A 22,500-nucleotide genomic window follows, 5' to 3' on the forward strand; every position below is an offset into this window, starting at 1 on the left:
CTACGTAACGTAATATTGATCTTAACGTAACGTAACAACGTAACGTAACAACGTAACGTAACAACGTAACGTAACAACGTAACGTAACAACGTATAACTACGTAACGTAACTACGTAACTACGTAACGTAACTACGTAACGTAACATTGATCTTAACAACGCAACGTAACAACGCAACGTAACAACGCAACGTAACAACGTAACGTAACAACGTAACGTAATATTGATCTTAACAACGTAACGTAACAACGTAACGTAACAACGTAACGTAACAACGTAACGTAACTACGTAACGTAATATTGATCGTAACAACGTAACGTAACAACGTAACGTAACAACGTAACGTAACAACGTAACGTAATATTGATTTTAACAACGTAACGTAACAACGTAACAACGTAACGTAATATTGATTTTAACAACGTAACGTAACAACGTAACGTAACAACGTAACGTAACTACGTAACGTAACAAAACAACGTAACGTAACAACGTAAGGTAACAACGTAAGGTAACATTGATCGTAACTACGTAACGTAACAACGTAACGTAACTACGTAACGTAATATTGATCGTAACAACGTAACGTAACAACGTAACAACGTAACGTAATATTGATCTTAACAACGTAACGTAACAACGTAACGTAACAACGTAACGTAACAACGTATAACTACGTAATGTAACAACGTATAACTACGTAACGTAACTACGTAACGTAACTACGTAACGTAATATTGATCTTAACAACGTAACGTAACAACGTAACGTAACAACGTAACGTAACAACGTAACGTAACAACGTATAACTACGTAACGTAACTACGTAACGTAACATTGATCTTAACAACGCAACGTAACAACGCAACGTAACAACGCAACGTAACAACGCAACGTAACAACGTAACGTAACTACGTAACGTAATATTGATCTTAACAACGCAACGTAACTACGTAACGTAACAACGTAACGTAATATTGATCTTAACAACGTAACGTAACAACGTATAACTACGTAACGTAACTACGTAACGTAACTACGTAACGTAACTACGTAACGTAATATTGATCTTAACGTAACGTAACAACGTAACGTAACAACGTAACGTAACAACGTAACGTAACAACGTAACGTAACAACGTATAACTACGTAACGTAACTACGTAACTACGTAACGTAACTACGTAACGTAACATTGATCTTAACAACGCAACGTAACAACGCAACGTAACAACGCAACGTAACAACGTAACGTAACAACGTAACGTAATATTGATCTTAACAACGTAACGTAACAACGTAACGTAACAACGTAACGTAACAACGTAACGTAACAACGTAACGTAACTACGTAACGTAATATTGATCGTAACAACGTAACGTAACAACGTAACGTAACAACGTAACGTAACAACGTAACGTAATATTGATCTTAACAACGTAACGTAACAACGTAACGTAACAACGTGTAACAACGTAACGTAACAACGTAACGTAACGTAACTACGTAACGTAATATTGATCTTAACAACGTAACGTAACGTAACAACGTAACGTAATATTGATCTTGACAACGTAACGTAACAACGTAACGTAACAACGTAACGTAACAACGCAACGTAACAACGTAACATAACAACGTAACATAACAGCGTAACATAACAACGTAACGTAACTACGTAACGTAATATTGATCGTAACAATGTAACGTAACTACGTAACGTAACTACGTAACGTAATATTGATCTTAACAACGTAACGTAATAACAGTAACTTTGAGCATATCAAGGTAACTGATGTAAACAAATAGCCCAGAGAGGAACGTAATGGGTTAAGCATAAAGTCAACGCTTTGGAAATATTGAGAAATTGGCGATTTCATTAAATGGGCTGCAACCTGCAGAAACTCTTCATTTGATTTTTCCTGTTATTTGATGAACAAACAATTTTACAGATTTATTTACAGATTTGAGGTTGAGAATGACAACTTTGACGGGGAGGCGACCTCCACCCAACGGCTCCCTGGACACAGAAGAGGTGAATATCTAAATGACTTGAGTTGACACTAACAACATGTGGTGCAGTGTGTAGACTCAACGTCTTTCAATACAGTTTCATTATGCTCGAAAGAGATGGAATCCAGGTCGTTGAGATCTTTCTATATATATGTTTTCTTAAAAGTATTTCTTCACACGTGGTTGTGATGCAGCTCCAGGTGACTGTCAGCTCGGCCGAGGAGCTTCCCATCGGAGGAGCTCCATCTTGAATCAAGTTGTTAGCTTAGCAAACTCAATTACTGAGTGCTCTCTTAACGCGGTGGAGCAGTTTGAGTGGCTCAGTGATCCTCAGAGCTAGGTTGTCCCTGGGTGGATCTCCATGGCAACAGGTGTCGGGGCGAGTCCAGACAGAGCGTGATTTAAGTTCCCTTCTTAAACTCAACTGTTTGACATCTCTGTGTTCTGGTTGAATTCCTCTTTGTATGGCGGTGCTTTACTCGTGGCCTCCGATGAGTTATCGGCCACATTGTGTATTTTCACCTCGTGAGCTTAATAAGTCCTCGCACATGGAGGTCAAAGGTCACGGCTCCTCTCTGCTTCTCCAGAGGATCAATACAAGCAGACAGATTTGCAAACACTGACAAAACACACACACACACACACACACACACACACACACACACACACACTAAGGGTGGATCGATTAGTGACACCTGTCCTGAAAAACACAGCTTGAGCAAGACAGTTACTTGATTGGGTGAAGTCAGGTGTGTGTGTGTGTGTGTGTGTGTGTGTGTGTGTGTGAGACAAGTAAGTAATCTGAGTAAGTGGGAAGCGTTTGGGAACTCTTCTGCAGCCGTCTTTTCTCATACACACATACATCTACTGTGTGTGCTGTTTGTGGTGTGTGCGTGTGTGTGTGTGTGTGTGCGTGTGGTGTTATTAAGTCCATTTAAGTGTGTCTTTTGATGCTGTCAGGCTGTGAACTGCATCTCTGCCACACACATGTTGCTCTCCATTCTGAGAACAAAGTGTTGTTACATTTGATGGAGCGAGCGTGTGTGTGTGTGTGTGTGTGTGTGTGTGTGTGTGTGTGTGTGTGTGTGTGTGTGTGTGTGTGTGTGTGTGTGTGTGTGTGTGTGTGTGTGTGTGTGTGTGTGTGTGTGTACCTTGACTCTGCGGATGGCGTAGGTGTGGCCTAACAGTTGATTGACAGGCTGCCGGACGTTCCTCAGGTCCCACACACACGCGCTGCAGTCCACTGAGCCTGTGGCCACGATGTTCTGCAGAAAGACAGAGAGAGAGTTAAATGTCTGTTAAAATGAATCCACAACTCCAATAATAAAGAATAAAACTAGAACAGACTTGTGACGTATAAATGTATTTTACTCTGAAAACAAGCACCGTAGATAAATCACATAATCTACATTGGTCCAGGTGGGCGGTTACCTGGTCATATTTGCACCAATCGCAGCTCAGGATCTCAGCCTTGTGCGCCGGGATGGCCAATCGACAGGCGGCGCTCTTCACGTCCCAAACTCTGAGCGTCCCGTCGCCTGGAAGCATTCAGAGAGAAAGAAACTTCAAATGTGGTCATAAACATGTTGACCTGATGGTGGCGCTACAGGAAGCGTTACGAGAGCAGTAAAGTGACGACAACTCAACGAGGAGGGAGGTGTCAGCTTTATACAACCCCCTGGTGGTCAGGAGAGAGAATGCAGCTTTAACACATGAAGCATAGACTTCTATACAACCAGAGGAGTCGCCCCCTGGTGGTCAGGAGAGAGAATGCAGCTTTAACACATGAAGCATAGACTTCTATACAACCAGAGGAGTCGCCCCCTGGTGGTCAGGAGAGAGAATGCAGCTTTAACACATGAAGCATATACTTCTATACAACCAGAGGAGTCGCCCCCTGGTGGTCAGGAGAGAGAATGCAGCTTAAATACACGAAGCATAGACTTCTATACAACCAGAGGAGTCGCTCCCTGGTGGTCAGGAGAGAGAATGCAGCTTTAACACATGAAGTATAGACTTCTATACAACCAGAGGAGTCGCCCCCTGGTGGTCAGGAGAGAGAATGCAGCGTTAACACATGAAGCATAGACTTCTATAGAACCAGAGGAGTCGCCCCCTGGTGGTCAGGAGAGAGAATGCGACTTTAAGACATGAAATATAAACTTCTATACAAACAGAGGAGTCGCCCCCTGGTGGTCAGGAGAGAGAATGCAGCTTTACCACATGAAGCATAGACTTCTATACAACCAGAGGAGTCGCCCCCTAGTGGTCAGCAGAGAGAATGCAGCTTTAACACATGAAGCATATACTTCTATACAACCAGAGGAGTCGCTCCCTGGTGGTCAGGAGAGAGAATGCAGCTTTAACACATGAAGCATATACTTCTATACAACCAGAGGAGTCGCTCCCTGGTGGTCAGGAGAGAGAATGCAGCTTTAACACATGAAGCATAGACTTCTATACAACCAGAGGAGTCGCCCCCTGGTGGTCAGGAGAGAGAATGCAGCTTTAACACATGAAGCATATACTTCTATACAACCAGAGGAGTCGCCCCCTGGTGGTCAGGAGAGAGAATGCAGCTTAAATACACGAAGCATAGACTTCTATACAACCAGAGTCGTCGCCCCCTGGTGGTCAGGAGAGAGAATGCAGCTTTAACACATGAAGCATAGACTTCTATACAACCAGAGGAGTCGCCCCCTGGTGGTCAGGAGAGAGAATGCGGCTTTAACACACGAAGCATAGACTTCTATACAACCAGAGGAGTCGCCCCCTGGTGGTCAGGAGAGAGAATGCAGCTTTACCACATGAAGCATAGACTTCTATACAACCAGAGGAGTCGCCCCCTAGTGGTCAGCAGAGAGAATGCAGCTTTAACACATGAAGCATATACTTCTATACAACCAGAGGAGTCGCTCCCTGGTGGTCAGGAGAGAGAATGCAGCTTTAACACATGAAGCATATACTTCTATACAACCAGAGGAGTCGCTCCCTGGTGGTCAGGAGAGAGAATGCAGCTTTAACACTTAAAGACGTTAACAACTAACATCCATCAAAGCTTCAGAGGAGTTCTGGGGTGTGAAAACAAACCGTAAATTTACACCTCAGGAAACAAACCGAATTATTTGGGGCCAAAGTGAGAGCAGAGCTGTTGTTGTTGTTGTTGTTGTTGTTTCCTGCAGCAGAGATGCAACAGAAGAACAAATGACTTGCTTATCTTTTCCCCCTCTTGAGTTTCTACAACCTGCTTCCATTAAGTTGAATCCAGTTCAGTCGTTTATCTTGTTGTTGTTCTACTTTCTGTCGGTTTCTTTTAGACTTTTCTCCTAAAGTTCATTCAGATTTGAGGTTCAGTGAAACAAACGTTGAACGAAGAAAGAACTAATTCTGTTCTACGTCTGTCATGTTATCACAGTGAGCCTCCACTTAAAGTACACACACACACACACACACAGTGAGCCTCCACTTAAAGTATACACACACACACACACACAGTGAGCCTCCACTTAAAGTATACACACACACACACACAGTGAGCCTCCACTTAAAGTACACACACACACACAGTGAGCCTCCACTTAAAGTACACACACACACACACACACAGTGAGCCTCCACTTAAAGTATACACACACACACACACAGTGAGCCTCCACTTAAAGTACACACACACACACAGTGAGCCTCCACTTAAAGTACACACACACACACACAGTGAGCCTCCACTTAAAGTATACACACACACACACAGTGAGCCTCCACTTAAAGTATACACACACACACACACAGTGAGCCTCCACTTAAAGTACACACACACACACAGTGAGCCTCCACTTAAAGTACACACACACACACAGTGAGCCTCCACTTAAAGTACACACACACACACACACAGTGAGCCTCCACTTAAAGTACACACACACACACACAGTGAGCCTCCACTTAAAGTATACACACACACACAGTGAGCCTCCACTTAAAGTACACACACACACACACACACAGTGAGCCTCCACTTAAAGTACACACACACACACAGTGAGCCTCCACTTAAAGTACACACACACACACACAGTGAGCCTCCACTTAAAGTATACACACACACACACAGTGAGCCTCCACTTAAAGTATACACACACACACACAGTGAGCCTCCACTTAAAGTATACACACACACACACAGTGAGCCTCCACTTAAAGTACACACACACACACACAGTGAGCCTCCACTTAAAGTACACACACACACACAGTGAGCCTCCACTTAAAGTACACACACACACACACAGTGAGCCTCCACTTAAAGTACACACACACACACACACACAGTGAGCCTCCACTTAAAGTACACACACACACACACACAGTGAGCCTCCACTTAAAGTACACACACACACACACAGTGAGCCTCCACTTAAAGTACACACACACACACAGTGAGCCTCCACTTAAAGTACACACACACACACACAGTGAGCCTCCACTTAAAGTACACACACACACACACACAGTGAGCCTCCACTTAAAGTACACACACACACACACACAGTGAGCCTCCACTTAAAGTACACACACACACACACACACACAGTGAGCCTCCACTTAAAGTACACACACACACACACAGTGAGCCTCCACTTAAAGTACACACACACACACACAGTGAGCCTCCACTTAAAGTACACACACACACACAGTGAGCCTCCACTTAAAGTACACACACACACACACAGTGAGCCTCCACTTAAAGTACACACACACACACACACACAGTGAGCCTCCACTTAAAGTACACACACACACACAGTGAGCCTCCACTTAAAGTACACACACACACACACAGTGAGCCTCCACTTAAAGTACACACACACACACACACAGTGAGCCTCCACTTAAAGTACACACACACACACACACACACAGTGAGCCTCCACTTAAAGTACACACACACACACACACACAGTGAGCCTCCACTTAAAGTACACACACACACACAGTGAGCCTCCACTTAAAGTACACACACACACACACAGTGAGCCTCCACTTAAAGTACACACACACACACACAGTGAGCCTCCACTTAAAGTACACACACACACACAGTGAGCCTCCACTTAAAGTACACACACACACACACAGTGAGCCTCCACTTAAAGTATACACACACACACACAGTGAGCCTCCACTTAAAGTATACACACACACACACAGTGAGCCTCCACTTAAAGTATACACACACACACAGTGAGCCTCCACTTAAAGTACACACACACACACACAGTGAGCCTCCACTTAAAGTACACACACACACACAGTGAGCCTCCACTTAAAGTACACACACACACACACAGTGAGCCTCCACTTAAAGTACACACACACACACACACACAGTGAGCCTCCACTTAAAGTACACACACACACACAGTGAGCCTCCACTTAAAGTACACACACACACACAGTGAGCCTCCACTTAAAGTACACACACACACACAGTGAGCCTCCACTTAAAGTACACACACACACACACACACAGTGAGCCTCCACTTAAAGTACACACACACACACAGTGAGCCTCCACTTAAAGTACACACACACACACAGTGAGCCTCCACTTAAAGTACACACACACACACACAGTGAGCCTCCACTTAAAGTACACACACACACACACACACACAGTGAGCCTCCACTTAAAGTACACACACACACACAGTGAGCCTCCACTTAAAGTACACACACACACAGTGAGCCTCCACTTAAAGTACACACACACACACACACAGTGAGCCTCCACTTAAAGTACACACACACACACACACAGTGAGCCTCCACTTAAAGTACACACACACACACACAGTGAGCCTCCACTTAAAGTACACACACACACACACAGTGAGCCTCCACTTAAAGTACACACACACACACACACAGTGAGCCTCCACTTAAAGTACACACACACACACACAGTGAGCCTCCACTTAAAGTACACACACACACACACACAGTGAGCCTCCACTTAAAGTATACACACACACAGTCAATTATATGTGTGTTTGTTCAATGATAGCAGGTAGTGTCTGGTTAAATAATTGATAGCAGGCTTCCAGACAAAGGTTCACACACACGCACACACATAAACACACACACACAGACATAAACACACACTCTTTGGTTGTGAGCTCCAATTGTGTGTTCACGTGTATGTTTATGTGTGTGTGAGAGTGTGTGTGTTTAAGTGTGTGTTTATGTGTGTGTGTGTGTTCCTGATGGAAACAGACAAAGTTGAATCAACACTAAGTAGAAATCTCTGAAACTCGACCAAAGTCTACAGCTCTTGATTCTCTAAAAACCTTTTAGTGTCCTAGAGAACACTAGGAAAGTCACAAGGAAACAAAGGACACTAGAGAGGAGACAAGGAAACAGAGGACACTACAGAGGAGACAAGGAAACAGAGGACACTAGAGAGGAGACAAGGAAACAGAGGACAATAGAGAGGAGACAAGGAAACACGCACACACACATACACACACACTGTGTGCGTGCATGTGTGTATTCTGCAGCCTATAGAGGCTGGCTTCTGTAAAATGGTCTTGCTCTGTTACACCTGGTGTGTAGTAATGCTGTATCAGCAAGACACACACACACGCACACACACACACACACACACACACACACACGGAAAGGAAGCGAAGCGTTCAAACGGCTGTGAAGGAATCGATGGCAAGCGGCAGGATGGGGTCGAGTGGAGGATGACACTGCTGGGGGAGGAGGAGGAGGAAGAGGAGGAAGAAGAAGAAGAGGAGGAAGAGGAGATGGGTTTAGAGGTTTAGAGGTTTAGAGGTTTAGGGGTTTAGAGGTTTAGAGGTTTAGGGGTTTAGAGGTTTAGGAGTTTAGAGGTTTAGGAGTTTAGAGGTTTAGAGGTTTAGAGATTTAGAGGTTTAGAGGTTTAGGGGTTTAGAGGTTTAGGGGTTTAGAGGTTTAGAGGTTTAGGGGTTTAGGAGTTTAGAGGTTTAGGAGTTTAGAGGTTTAGAGGTTTAGAGATTTAGGGGTTTAGAGGTTTAGGGGTTTAGAGGTTTAGGGGTTTAGAGGTTTAGGGGTTTAGAGGTTTAGAGGTTTAGAGGTTTAGAGGTTTAGGGGTTTAGAGGTTTAGAGATTTAGAGGTTTAGAGGTTTAGAGGTTTAGGGGTTTAGAGGTTTAGGGGTTTAGGGGTTTAGAGGTTTAGAGGTTTCACCTTCTAACAGAGTCACGTTTGCTTTTGGGACATTTAGACTTTTCAGAAAGAAATATTCACACAACGGCCTAAAACCTCTCAGGAGGAGGAACGGTTCTTTATGACTGTCGCAGTGTTGGCAGACCCTCCACCACTGGCCAGGAACACACACACACACACACACACAGTCACACACACAGTCAGTGTTGGCTTGATGCCATTATAAAGTGGTCCCTGAAATGAGTGTTCACAAGAAAACAAGTTATACGAGGACACACACACACACACACACACACACAGGCTTGTTTGGACACTGAAGTTGTGATGATGACAAAAATGATCAAATATTTAATTTCACAGTTCACGTACCCTAACATTTGAAAACCTGATTAGTTGTAAACTGTAAACATTCTCTCTCCTGACCACCAGGGGGCGACTCCTCTGGTTGTATAGAAGTCTATGCTTCATGTGTTAAAGCTGCATTCTCTCTCCTGACCACCAGGGGGCGACTCCTCTGGTTGTATAGAAGTCTATGCTTCATGTCTTAAAGCTGCATTCTCTCTCCTGACCACTAGGGGGCGACTCCTCCGGTTGTATAGAAGTCTATGCTTCATGTGGTAGAGCTGCATTCTCTCTCCTGACCACCAGGGGGCGACTCCTCTGGTTGTATAGAAGTCTACGCTTCATGTGTTAAAGCTGTATTCTCTCTACTGACCACCAGGGGGCGACTCCTCTGGTTGTATAGAAGTCTATGCTTCATGTGTTAAAGCTGCATTCTCTCTCCTGACCACCAGGGGGCGACTCCTCTGGTTGTATAGAAGTCTATGCTTCATGTGTTAAAGCTGCATTCTCTCTCCTGACCACCAGGGGGCAACTCCTCTGGTTGTATAGAAGTCTATATAAATGACTCTACTTCTCTTGATGTATTCCCTCAGTAAACATTGTAAACATTAGTTTTTGGTCTCAATCTCTAGTTTCAAGTCTTCTTCAATACAGCGTGATGTTCATTTAGTAAATTATGGTCATTTAGAGTCAAACAGACCATAAAGCAGAGTATGCTTTAGGGTCACTTCCTGTTCACTGGACGCAAGAAGTTCCATCTTCTCTTTTGTAGTTTTCAGTCTTTATTGGTGGTGAATAAACTCCGGCTCACCGCTCCACATCAAAGGGTAATACAGTGGTTGTCGTGTATTGTGAATGAGGCGCCCGTCTGCAGGTGGACGCGTCAGACGAGAGGTGAACATGGAGCGAAGCAGCCGGTCCACGTGACGCCTTTATTGTGGAGGTAAACCATTTAGCTGCAGCTCCAGATCTCCACTGGAGGGTTCATCTGATGGCCTGAAACCCAACGGATAACACTGGACCTGCATTCACTAATCAACTCACAGCTAATCTTTGTTTACATCTTCAGTGTCCTGGTGTTCAGTATATTGTTTATATATATATATATATATATATATATATATATATATATATATATATATATATATATATATAGAGAGAGAGAGAGAGAGAGAGAGAGAGAGAGAGAGAGAGAGAGAGAGAGAGAGAGAGATAATGTGTTATTACATTGGACTTGATTAACTTTTCATTTGTTATCTTCTTTTTTTAACCACAAAGACGAAGACTGTTTCACAATAAAAGCATATTATATTGGCATAATTCACCAATGAAAACTTTAAATCTGAGATGAGTGAGCAACTTTAACCCTTTCACAGTTGGTTTTTACGTCATGGAAGTTGATTGAAACATTTTGGTCGCCTTAAAATGTCTTTTGGTTGCGAAAAAAAACAAGATAATTAATTAATTATTACACATTTATTTGATTTAACTGTAACATGTTTGAAAAGAGTACAATACGTCTTGTTGTGTTTTTATTCACAGGTGGACAGTAGAGAGGCGACAGGTGTGACGAGGAACCATACATTAGGACATACCAGGATCTCCATGTGGGTTAAAACGGGCTTTAAACCGGCAGTCTTCCCTAAAAGGTCACGCCGCTGAACCCCCTGAGCAACCGGAGCTTAACGGCTCCACTGATTGAATCTCTCGCTCTCAGAAACCAATTAACACAAACTCATTAGCCAACTAGTTACAGAGCTGCTGCACATCCGACTCCAGCCCGGCTACACGCTGAAGAACAGGCTCCGCCCCTCTGATAAAGTTATACGGATGAGATAAACCCAGCGCTCCCTCCGGGCCGAACTGATTGACTTCATTGTCTTTCTAAAGCTCACTTCCTGGAGAGAGCGAGAGGAGAAGGACTTCTTTACTGCCGTCTTCATCACTACGGTTTAGATCGACTTGAAGACGTTGGTTCAACTACAGAGACGTAGAAGTTTCACAATTAAAGCTGTGATGATATTTCACTAATGACAACTTTAAGTCTGAAGGATGAGTGAGTGTTTTCATCTCGCGACTCTGTTTGTTTTCACTTCATGAAAGTTAACTAAAAATCACCTAAAAATGGCTTTTGGTTGCAAAAACAAGACGGCCACAGAACCAAGATGGCGACAGCATATAAACCAAGATGGCGACAGCATATAAACCAAGATGGCGACAGCATATAAACCAAGATGGCGACAGCATATAAACCAAGATGGCGACAGCCACAGAACCAAGATGGCAACAGCATATAAACCAAGATGGCGACAGCATATAAACCAAGATGGCGACAGCATATAAACCAAGATGGCGACAGCATATAAACCAAGATGGCGACAGCCACAGAACCAAGATGGCAACAGCATATAAACCAAGATGGCGACAGCATATAAACCAAGATGGCGACAGCATATAAACCAAGATGGCGACAGCCACAGAACCAAGATGGCAACAGCATATAAACCAAGATGGCGACAGCATATAAACCAAGATGGCGACAGCATATAAACCAAGATGGCGACAGCATATAAACCAAGATGGCGACAGCATATAAACCAAGACGGCGACAGCATATAAACCAAGACGGCGACAGCCACAGAACCAAGATGGCGACAGCCACAGAACCAAGATGGCGACAGCATATAAACCAAGATGGCGACAGCATATAAACCAAGACGGCGACAGCATATAAACCAAGATGGCGACAGCCACAGAACCAAGATGGCGACAGCATATAAACCAAGACGGCGACAGCCACAGAACCAAGATGGCGACAGCCACAGAACCAAGATGGCGACAGCATATAAACCAAGACGGCGACAGCCACAGAACCAAGATGGCGACAGCCACAGAACCAAGATGGCGACAGCCACAGAACCAAGATGGCGACAGCATATAAACCAAGATGGCGACAGCATATAAACCAAGACGGCGAAAGCCACAGAACCAAGATGGCGACAGCATATAAACCAAGATGGCGACAGCATATAAACCAAGATGGCGACAGCATATAAACCAAGATGGCGACAGCCACAGAACCAAGATGGCGACAGCATATAAACCAAGATGGCGACAGCATATAAACCAAGACGGCGAAAGCCACAGAACCAAGATGGCGACAGCATATAAACCAAGATGGCGACAGCATATAAACCAAGATGGCGACAGCATATAAACCAAGACGGCGACAGCATATAAACCAAGATGGCGACAGCCACAGAACCAAGATGGCGACAGCATATAAACCAAGACGGCGACAGCCACAGAACCAAGGGGGCGACTCCTCTGGTTGTATAGAAGTCTATGCTTCATGTGTTAAAGCTGCATTCTCTCTCCTGACCAACAAGATGGCGACAGCATATAAACCAAGATGGCGACAGCATATAAACCAAGATGGCGACAGCATATAAACCAAGACGGCGACAGCATATAAACCAAGATGGCGACAGCCACAGAACCAAGATGGCGACAGCATATAAACCAAGACGGCGACGGCATATAAACCAAGATGGCGACAGCATATAAACCAAGATGGCGACAGCATATAAACCAAGACGGCGACAGCCACAGAACCAAGATGGCAACAGCATATAAACTAAGATGGCGACAGCATATAAACCAAGATGGCGACAGCATATAAACCAAGATGGCAACAGCATATAAACCAAGATGGCGACAGCATATAAACCAAGATGGCGACAGCATATAAACCAAGACGGCGACAGCCACAGAACCAAGATGGCGACAGCATATAAACCAAGATGGTGACAGCATATAAACCAAGATGGCGACAGCATATAAACCAAGACGGCGACAGCATATAAACCAAGACGGCGACAGCATATAAACCAAGACGGCGACAGCATATAAACCAAGACGGCGACAGCATATAAACCAAGACGGCGACAGCATATAAACCAAGACGGCGACAGCATATAAACCAAGATGGCGACAGCATATAAACCAAGATGGCGACAGCATATAAACCAAGACGGCGACAGCATATAAACCAAGACGGCGACAGCATATAAACCAAGACGGCGACAGCATATAAACCAAGATGGCGACAGCCACAGAACCAAGATGGCGACTCCTCTGGTTGTATAGAAGTCTATGCTTCATGTGTTAAAGCTGCATTCTCTCTACTGACCACCAGGGGGCGACTCCTCTGATTGTATAGAAGTCTATGCTTCATGTGTTAAAGCTGCATTCTCTCTCCTGACCAACAAGATGGCGACAGCATATAAACCAAGATGGCGACAGCCACAGAACCAAGATGGTGACAGCCACAGAACCAAGATGGCGACAGCATATAAACCAAGACGGCGACGGCATATAAACCAAGATGGCGACAGCCACAGAACCAAGATGGCGACAGCATATAAACCAAGACGGCGACGGCATATAAACCAAGATGGCGACAGCATATAAACCAAGATGGCGACAGCATATAAACCAAGACGGCGACAGCCACAGAACCAAGATGGCAACAGCATATAAACTAAGATGGCGACAGCATATAAACCAAGATGGCGACAGCATATAAACCAAGATGGCAACAGCATATAAACCAAGATGGCGACAGCATATAAACCAAGATGGCGACAGCATATAAACCAAGACGGCGACAGCCACAGAACCAAGATGGCGACAGCATATAAACCAAGATGGTGACAGCATATAAACCAAGATGGCGACAGCATATAAACCAAGACGGCGACAGCATATAAACCAAGACGGCGACAGCATATAAACCAAGACGGCGACAGCATATAAACCAAGACGGCGACAGCATATAAACCAAGACGGCGACAGCATATAAACCAAGATGGCGACAGCCACAGAACCAAGATGGCGACAGCATATAAATCAAGATGGCGACAGCATATAAATCAAGATGGCGACAGCCTTTTTTGAAGTTGGGAAAAACAACAACATGGCGACGGCTGTAATCCAAGATGGCGACGGCGAAATCGCCAAAATCAAGGCTTCAAAACATCAGTCCACAAACCAACGGGTGACGTCACCACGACGACGTCCACTCCTCCATCCCAAGCTGCCTGCTCTCCAGACCGTAACAGAAATATTCACTTTAAAATATGAAAAAATGCCTCCTCGATAATAAGAAATGGTTTCAATGGAATCAAACAAATTAAGAAATATAAGAAGTTTGTATTATTGCAGCACAGACTCTCTCCATTCTTAATTAGGAGCCGACCCTCCAATCAACATCCAGCTCAAATTAATTGAGAAGACCGTATAGTGAATACTTCCACCCTGTAATATGATCTGGTGGACACTGGAGTTCATGAGTTGTTGTGTAAACTGGGACCTTTTTAAATGACATGAAAGACACAATGTACCTCATGACACAAAGCGTTACGCTCATAGAATAAACAGCCAAATAACTGGATATTAATAATAAAAGACTTCCTTTGTGACTTTGAGCTCAAACCTTTCTGAACTTGAAGGTCCTGAAGCAACATGAGAGTTTTAACATCCTGCAGCGCCACCTGGTGGCCAGATTACACAAGTGTTCCCACACTGAATCTAAACATGGGGCAGAATGATTGTGCTCATGTTTTACTGCATCAAGAGAAACGTGCACTGATGTGGCTTAATGCACATCTGACCTCCTGCATACTTCTTTAATTTATCACTTACCATAAAAAAATATATATCTTTAGTTTCCTCGTTTTCTATTTTTACTGTTGTACTTTTTCAGTTTAATCTTTTTACTGTATTTATGTGCCTGATTCTTATTGGTTCTATTGTGCAATGATGTCAGCATTATATATTTCCACTTAATAATTGTTATTCTATATATGTTTATATTTGTATTCTATTGAGGTTTTGCTGTTCTTGAATGAAACTCTCACGAGGATTTCCTTCAGGATTAATACATTACATTACATAAAGTTCCATCATATTTTATCTGGTGCTCATCGTGTGGCGTTCAGGAACTAGTCGGTGCTGTGCAACCTGCTCCTGAACGCCACACAAGCTGAAGGAGACTCCTCGTGTGTCTCAGCACACCGAACTGTAAACATGTCAATAAAAGACAATAAAAACATTGAGGAAATAATTCACAAACCGCTCGTGTTGCGTGCGGTCTCTCACCTGAGGCCGAAGCAAAGCATCCTGGGATGTGAGGCGACCAGATGGTGCTGTAGATGACCCCTTCATGACCCCTGAGCGTGGTCAGCGATTGGCTGAGAGCCGGGTCCCACTGGAGGAGCGAACGCATACGCGGAAATTAAAAAAAAAAACACGGCGCCGTCAAAGAAGAGACGACAAAGTTAAAAACAGAAGGAAACTCACCACTTTGGCGGTTTGATCCCACGAACCAGAGACGATGAGGTTCTCTCCTCTGGTTTGACTCCAGTCTACAGAGTACACCTTCACACACACACACACACACACACACACACAGTCACACACACGGCATCCTCAGGCTCCTCCCCCAGTGAAGCGGTCCTCTCACCTCCTGCGTGTGCTCCTTGGCCACTCTCAGCGGAGCGTCGTGATTGGTCGTGTCCCAGAGCTGCAGGCTGCCGTCCCCGCCCCCGGTGACCATGACGTGCTCGTTGGCTTCGCTCCACGCCACGTCGAACAGACCGTCACACCACTCCCAGCTGGCGCACACACACACACACACACACACACACACACACACACAGAGAGAGAGAGACAGAGAGAGAGAGACATACACACACACACAGAGACACACACACACACACACAGAGAGAGAGAGACATACACACACACAGAGACACACACACACACAGAGAGAGAGAGAGAGAGAGAGAGAGAGACATACACACACACAGAGACACACACACACACACACACACACAGAGAGAGAGAGAGAGAGAGAGAGACATACACACACACAGAGACACACACACACACACACACAGAGAGAGAGAGAGAGAGACATACACACACACAGAGAGAGAGAGAGAGAGACATACACACACACAGAGAGAGAGAGAGAGAGAGAGAGACATACACACACACAGAGACAAACACACACACACACACAGAGAGAGAGAGAGAGAGACATACACACACACAGAGACACACACACACACAGAGAGAGAGAGACATACACACACACACACACACACACACACAGAGAGAGAGAGAGAGAGAGAGAGAGACATACACACACACAGAGACACACACACACACACAGAGAGAGAGAGACATACACACACACACACACACACACACACACAGAGAGAGAGAGACATACACACACACACACACACACAGAGAGAGAGACATACACACACAGAGAGAGAGAGAGACATACACACACACACACACAGAGAGAGAGACATACACACACAGAGACACACACACACAGAGAGAGAGAGAGAGAGACACACACACACACACACACAGAGAGAGAGAGAGAGACATACACACACACACACACAGAGAGAGAGAGACATACACACACACACACACACAGAGAGAGAGAGACATACACACACACACACACACACACACAGAGAGAGAGAGACATACACACACAGAGACACACACACACAGAGAGAGAGAGAGAGACATACACACACACACACACACACACAGAGACACACACACACACACAGAGAGAGAGAGACATACACACACACACACACACACACACACACAGAGAGAGAGACATACACACACACACACACAGACAGAGACACACACACACACGTGTCAGCACATTGGCACACACCACATTTATCGTTGCAGATGATCACTTTTCACGCAACTGAAATAAAATCAGGTATATATATATATATATATATATATATAAATAACGACCTTATATATATAAATATATATGAAACAAAAGAAATGAAACAAAGCACTTCTTCACCTCCGGACCACAGCGACCCCGTCCTCCGTCTCATCGAGGACCAGCAGGGAGCCGCCGCCTACGAACACACACAAACAATGAGGGTTATACATGTTGACACACACAAGTACAGCATTGTTGTGTTGTGTGACACCAGGTTGGTCCTCAAAAACACTTTGGATTATTAGTAGATATACATTGTAATATATTGACCCATAACTCCTGTATCTTGAAGCATAACGATGTGTATGTCCTGAGAGTCACATGATAGTCTGTGTGTGTGACGTGTTTCAGATTGCTGGTCCCTGGTGTCCCACAGCTGGGTGAGGGCACCACACTAACCAGCGATGCCGTAGTACTGGGAGGCAGCGCAGGCCACTCTGTTGGGGATGAACGGAGAAACTTCCACGGCGTAGCCATGACGGGCCGGACAGCGGAACACCTTCTCCATCAGCGCCGAGGGGGTCCCTCTGGGGTCCCTCTGGGGTCCCTCTGGAGTCCCTCTGGAGTCCCTCTGGGGTCCCTCTGGAGTCCCTCTGGAGTCCCTCTGGGGTCCCTCTGGGGTCCCTCTGGAGTCCCTCTGGAGTCCCTCTGGAGTCCCTCTGGAGTCTCTCTGGGGTCCCTCTGGAGTCCCTCTGGAGTCCCTCTGTAGTCCCTCTGGAGTCCCTCTGGAGTCCCTCTGGGGTCCCTCTGGAGTCCCTCTGGAGTCCCTCTGGAGTCCCTCTGGGGTCCCTCTGGAGTCCCTCTGGGGTCCCTCTGGGGTCCCTCTGGAGTCCCTCTGGAGTCTCTCTGGGGTCCCTCTGGGGTCCCTCTGGAGTCCCTCTGGGGTCCCTCTGGAGTCCCTCTGGAAAAGGAAGTGATGTCATGAAGCTGAATCACAATGTTCTATTTCTGCAGCTGCTTCACGTGGGCGGAGTCAACGATTACTCAGTTTAACATGATTTATTTTCTTTTTTTCATGAAACCGTTTAAATAATATCTACTATTTGTGCTTGTTTTCATTACAAAAGTGAATAAAACTATAAGTGTTTTATATCTCTAGGTTTTCCCATTTCAATGACTGAATTAATAAACTGAATTCAGATTATTAATCAACGAATACATTATGATGTATTATTGTTACGGGTTAAGCCACCCAGTCGGATATAAAGTAATATAGATCCATCTTTACAAGCTGCAACAATAAAGTGAAGAACACATTCAATTATCAATCATTAGAATACAGTTGGATAATATATATTATACTGAAATGTACCATTATGCATAATGAGTACTTTTACTTTTAACTACATGTTGACGCTGATGTTGTAATATTTTGAATGCAAGACTTGTACTTGTAACAGAGTATTTCTACACGGTGACACTGAAGTACAAGAGCTGAGTACTTCTTCCACCATATAGAAGATAAAGTACACTGAAAGTACACGTGTGACGTAAACAGTGACCACGTGACCACGGGAACACATTAAAAACTCACACAGACGGAGGAGAGACGACCACGTTCAGACTTTGAACGTTAAAACAACCGGATAGAGCTTCATGGATCCTGAGAAGACCTTCTGGCTCTTCCCGTGGATTCCACTTCCGTGTTTTGATCAGCTGACCCAACATCCACGCGACACGGACAATAATTACAAATCATTTAGAAAGATCATTGTTGTTGTTTAAAACATCATTAAGTCACTTTGTTTTAAATGTATCCTAATTTAAAACGCACACTTAACAAAACGTTAAACATTTTTATATATTTGTATTTATTTTGCACCGGAAACTCGTCACACGTTGGGTTTTGATCAGCTGACCCAACAACCTCGCGACACCGACAAGATACATATATTTATTTTAAAACATCATTAAGTCACTTTTTTCTTTGTCTTTAATATAAAACACGAACAAAAGAGTTGTTGACATTTATATTTCTTTTTATTTATGTGTTTTGGGGGTATTTTTCTTTTACACCGGAAACTCGTCACCCGTTGGGGGCGTGGTTGGCTCCGCCCATTCGCGGAACCCTCTCGTTGCTATTGGCTGAGCGCGAAAATTCAAACGTTGAAGAGAAAAAGTAAAGCCGCCGACGCGTCGTCGTCTTCTGAAGAAAGTCCGACTTACTGCAGCCTCAACTCGAGGTTTCATGGATATCGCCAGTTATCTACAGTAAGTGAACACGGACGCGTTAAGTGTACTGGTTTCACTGGTTTCACTGGTTTCATCGTCACTGGTTTCACTGGTTTCCTGTGTCCTTCCAGGCGCTTCGAGAGCAGTCTCAGCTCGTACACCGGAGACGACCCTCTGGAGCCGTGGGACAAGTGAGTACTGAGCCAGAAGTACCACGTTGAGGTACTGAGTCAGAAGTACCACGTTGATGTACTGAGTCAGAAGTACCACGTTGAGGTACTGAGTCAGAAGTACCACGTTGATGTACTGAGCCAGAAGTACTACGTTGATGTACTGAGCCAGAAGTACTACGTTGATGTACTGAGTCAGAAGTACTACGTTGATGTACTGAGTCAGAAGTACCACGTTGATGTACTGAGCCAGAAGTACTACATTGATGTACTGAGCCAGAAGTACTACGTTGATGTACTGAGTCAGAAGTACCACGTTGATGTACTGAGTCAGAAGTACCACGTTGATGTACTGAGCCAGAAGTACCACGTTGATGTACTGAGTCAGAAGTACCACGTTGATGTACTGAGCCAGAAGTACCACGTTGATGTACTGAGTCAGAAGTACTACGTTGATGTACTGAGTCAGAAGTACTACGTTGATGTACTGAGTCAGAAGTACTACATTGATGTACTGAGTCAGAAGTACTACATTGATGTACTGAGTCAGAAGTACTACATTGATGTACTGAGTCAGAAGTACCACGTTGAGGTACTGAGTCAGAAGTACTACATTGATGTACTGAGTCAGAAGTACTATGTTGAGGTACTGAGTCAGAAGTACTACGTTGATGTACTGAGTCAGAAGTACTATGTTGATGTACTGAGCCAGAAGTACTACGTTGATGTACTGAGTCAGAAGTACTACATTGATGTACTGAGTCAGAAGTACCACGTTGAGGTACTGAGCCAGAAGTACCACGTTGATGTACTGAGTCAGAAGTACTACATTGATGTACTGAGTCAGAAGTACTACATTGATGTACTGAGTCAGAAGTACCACGTTGAGGTACTGAGTCAGAAGTACTACGTTGATGTACTGAGCCAGAAGTACTACGTTGATGTACTGAGTCAGAAGTACTACGTTGATGTACTGAGCCAGAAGTACTACGTTGATGTACTGAGCCAGAAGTACCACGTTGATGTACTGAGTCAGAAGTACCACGTTGATGTACTGAGCCAGAAGTACTACGTTGATGTACTGAGTCAGAAGTACTACGTTGATGTACTGAGTCAGAAGTACCACGTTGATGTACTGAGTCAGAAGTACCACGTTGATGTACTGAGCCAGAAGTACTACGTTGATGTACTGAGCCAGAAGTACCACGTTGATGTACTGAGCCAGAAGTACTACGTTGATGTACTGAGCCAGAAGTACTACGTTGATGTACTGAGTCAGAAGTACTACGTTGATGTACTGAGTCAGAAGTACCACGTTGATGTACTGAGCCAGAAGTACTACGTTGATGTACTGAGCCAGAAGTACTACGTTGATGTACTGAGCCAGAAGTACTACGTTGATGTACTGAGTCAGAAGTACTACGTTGATGTACTGAGTCAGAAGTACTACATTGATGTACTGAGTCAGAAGTACTACATTGATGTACTGAGTCAGAAGTACTACATTGATGTACTGAGTCAGAAGTACCACGTTGATGTACTGAGCCAGAAGTACTACGTTGATGTACTGAGCCAGAAGTACTACGTTGATGTACTGAGCCAGAAGTACTACGTTGATGTACTGAGTCAGAAGTACTACGTTGATGTACTGAGTCAGAAGTACTACATTGATGTACTGAGTCAGAAGTACTACGTTGATGTACTGAGTCAGAAGTACTACGTTGATGTACTGAGTCAGAAGTACTATGTTGATGTACTGAGCCAGAAGTACTACGTTGATGTACTGAGTCAGAAGTACTACATTGATGTACTGAGTCAGAAGTACCACGTTGAGGTACTGAGTCAGAAGTACTACATTGATGTACTGAGTCAGAAGTACTACATTGATGTACTGAGTCAGAAGTACCACGTTGAGGTACTGAGCCAGAAGTACCACGTTGATGTACTGAGCCAGAAGTACTACGTTGATGTACTGAGTCAGAAGTACTACGTTGATGTACTGAGCCAGAAGTACCACGTTGATGTACTGAGCCAGAAGTACCACGTTGAGTCCTTTTTTAAATACGTGCATATTCATAATTAGCTCCACCTTTACCACAATATGCACAACTTGTCTTTATTAATTTGTCATATAATCCATAGTCAGGATTATTCATGCGCTGTTTTTGCTTTTTATTGACTTTTTAATCCGCCATCAGTTCTCTAAAGTAGAGTATTTATGTGTCTTCAATGTGATGACGTACTCAATAATGAATACGTGCATACTTTATTCTGAAATGGGTGCTTTAGGTGTATTTAAAGTGTGGTGTTATGTCATAAAGTAGATATTACAGTGAACGTGGTTTACGACTCACCTGTTCAGGGTCCCCTTCCTGATGTTCCCTCTGTTAATGCACGTATCAGGTGAGTGTGTGTGTGTGTGTGTGTGTGTGTGTGTGTCAGGCGCTTATCCTATTCAGGGTCGGGGGCGCTGGAGCCGAGCACGGTTCACCTGGACTCACACGGGGAACCAGTCACCCCTACGGGCCATTCAGAGTTCAATTAACCTGAGCTGCATGTCTTTGGACTGTGGGAGGAACCGGAGAACCGACCCATCGGGGGTCTGACCCGGGCCCCCCCCCCCCGTGCAGCCCTGTACGCACTCTGACCCCCGTGACTCTCCCCAGGTTTGTGGAGTACCTGGAGCAGAACCTACCTGCAGGCGGGGGCGGCGGGATGTCGCAGGTGTTCGACGCTCTGGTCCA

At 44.6% G+C, this 22,500-nt stretch overlaps 2 protein-coding genes across 4 annotated transcripts in view; one reads left to right on the forward strand and one right to left on the reverse strand.

The window, feature by feature from the left end:
- The window catches only part of pex7 (peroxisomal biogenesis factor 7), a 47,581-nt gene extending 28,518 nt beyond the window's left edge, over positions 1–19,063 (reverse strand). Inside the window, exons 1-8 of one of the 3 annotated variants that reach the window (XM_034527236.1) lie at positions 18,949–19,063; positions 17,814–18,315; positions 17,493–17,550; positions 16,095–16,245; positions 15,932–16,009; positions 15,731–15,839; positions 3,448–3,554; positions 3,168–3,281 (exon numbers count right to left, since the gene is read on the reverse strand). In XM_034527236.1, coding sequence (XP_034383127.1) covers positions 3,168–3,281; positions 3,448–3,554; positions 15,731–15,839; positions 15,932–16,009; positions 16,095–16,245; positions 17,493–17,550; positions 17,814–17,922 — 726 coding nt within the window. In that variant the 5' untranslated portion in view covers positions 17,923–18,315; positions 18,949–19,063. The remainder of the gene's footprint in view (positions 1–3,167; positions 3,282–3,447; positions 3,555–15,730; positions 15,840–15,931; positions 16,010–16,094; positions 16,246–17,492; positions 17,551–17,813; positions 18,316–18,948) is intronic. The other 2 variants (XM_034527237.1, XM_034527238.1) reach the window with 2 other exon arrangements.
- Positions 19,064–19,488: 425 nt separating this feature from the next.
- Positions 19,489–22,500, forward strand: part of bub1 (BUB1 mitotic checkpoint serine/threonine kinase) — a 19,281-nt gene continuing 16,269 nt past the window's right edge. Inside the window, exons 1-3 of the mRNA XM_034527194.1 lie at positions 19,489–19,625; positions 19,718–19,777; positions 22,423–22,500. The exon at positions 22,423–22,500 is cut by the window's right edge and continues 64 nt beyond it. Coding sequence (XP_034383085.1) covers positions 19,603–19,625; positions 19,718–19,777; positions 22,423–22,500 — 161 coding nt within the window. The 5' untranslated portion in view covers positions 19,489–19,602. The remainder of the gene's footprint in view (positions 19,626–19,717; positions 19,778–22,422) is intronic.

The sequence above is a fragment of the Cyclopterus lumpus genome, chromosome 24, assembly GCF_009769545.1.
Source record: "Cyclopterus lumpus isolate fCycLum1 chromosome 24, fCycLum1.pri, whole genome shotgun sequence".
NCBI classification, from domain to species: Eukaryota; Metazoa; Chordata; class Actinopteri; order Perciformes; family Cyclopteridae; genus Cyclopterus; species Cyclopterus lumpus.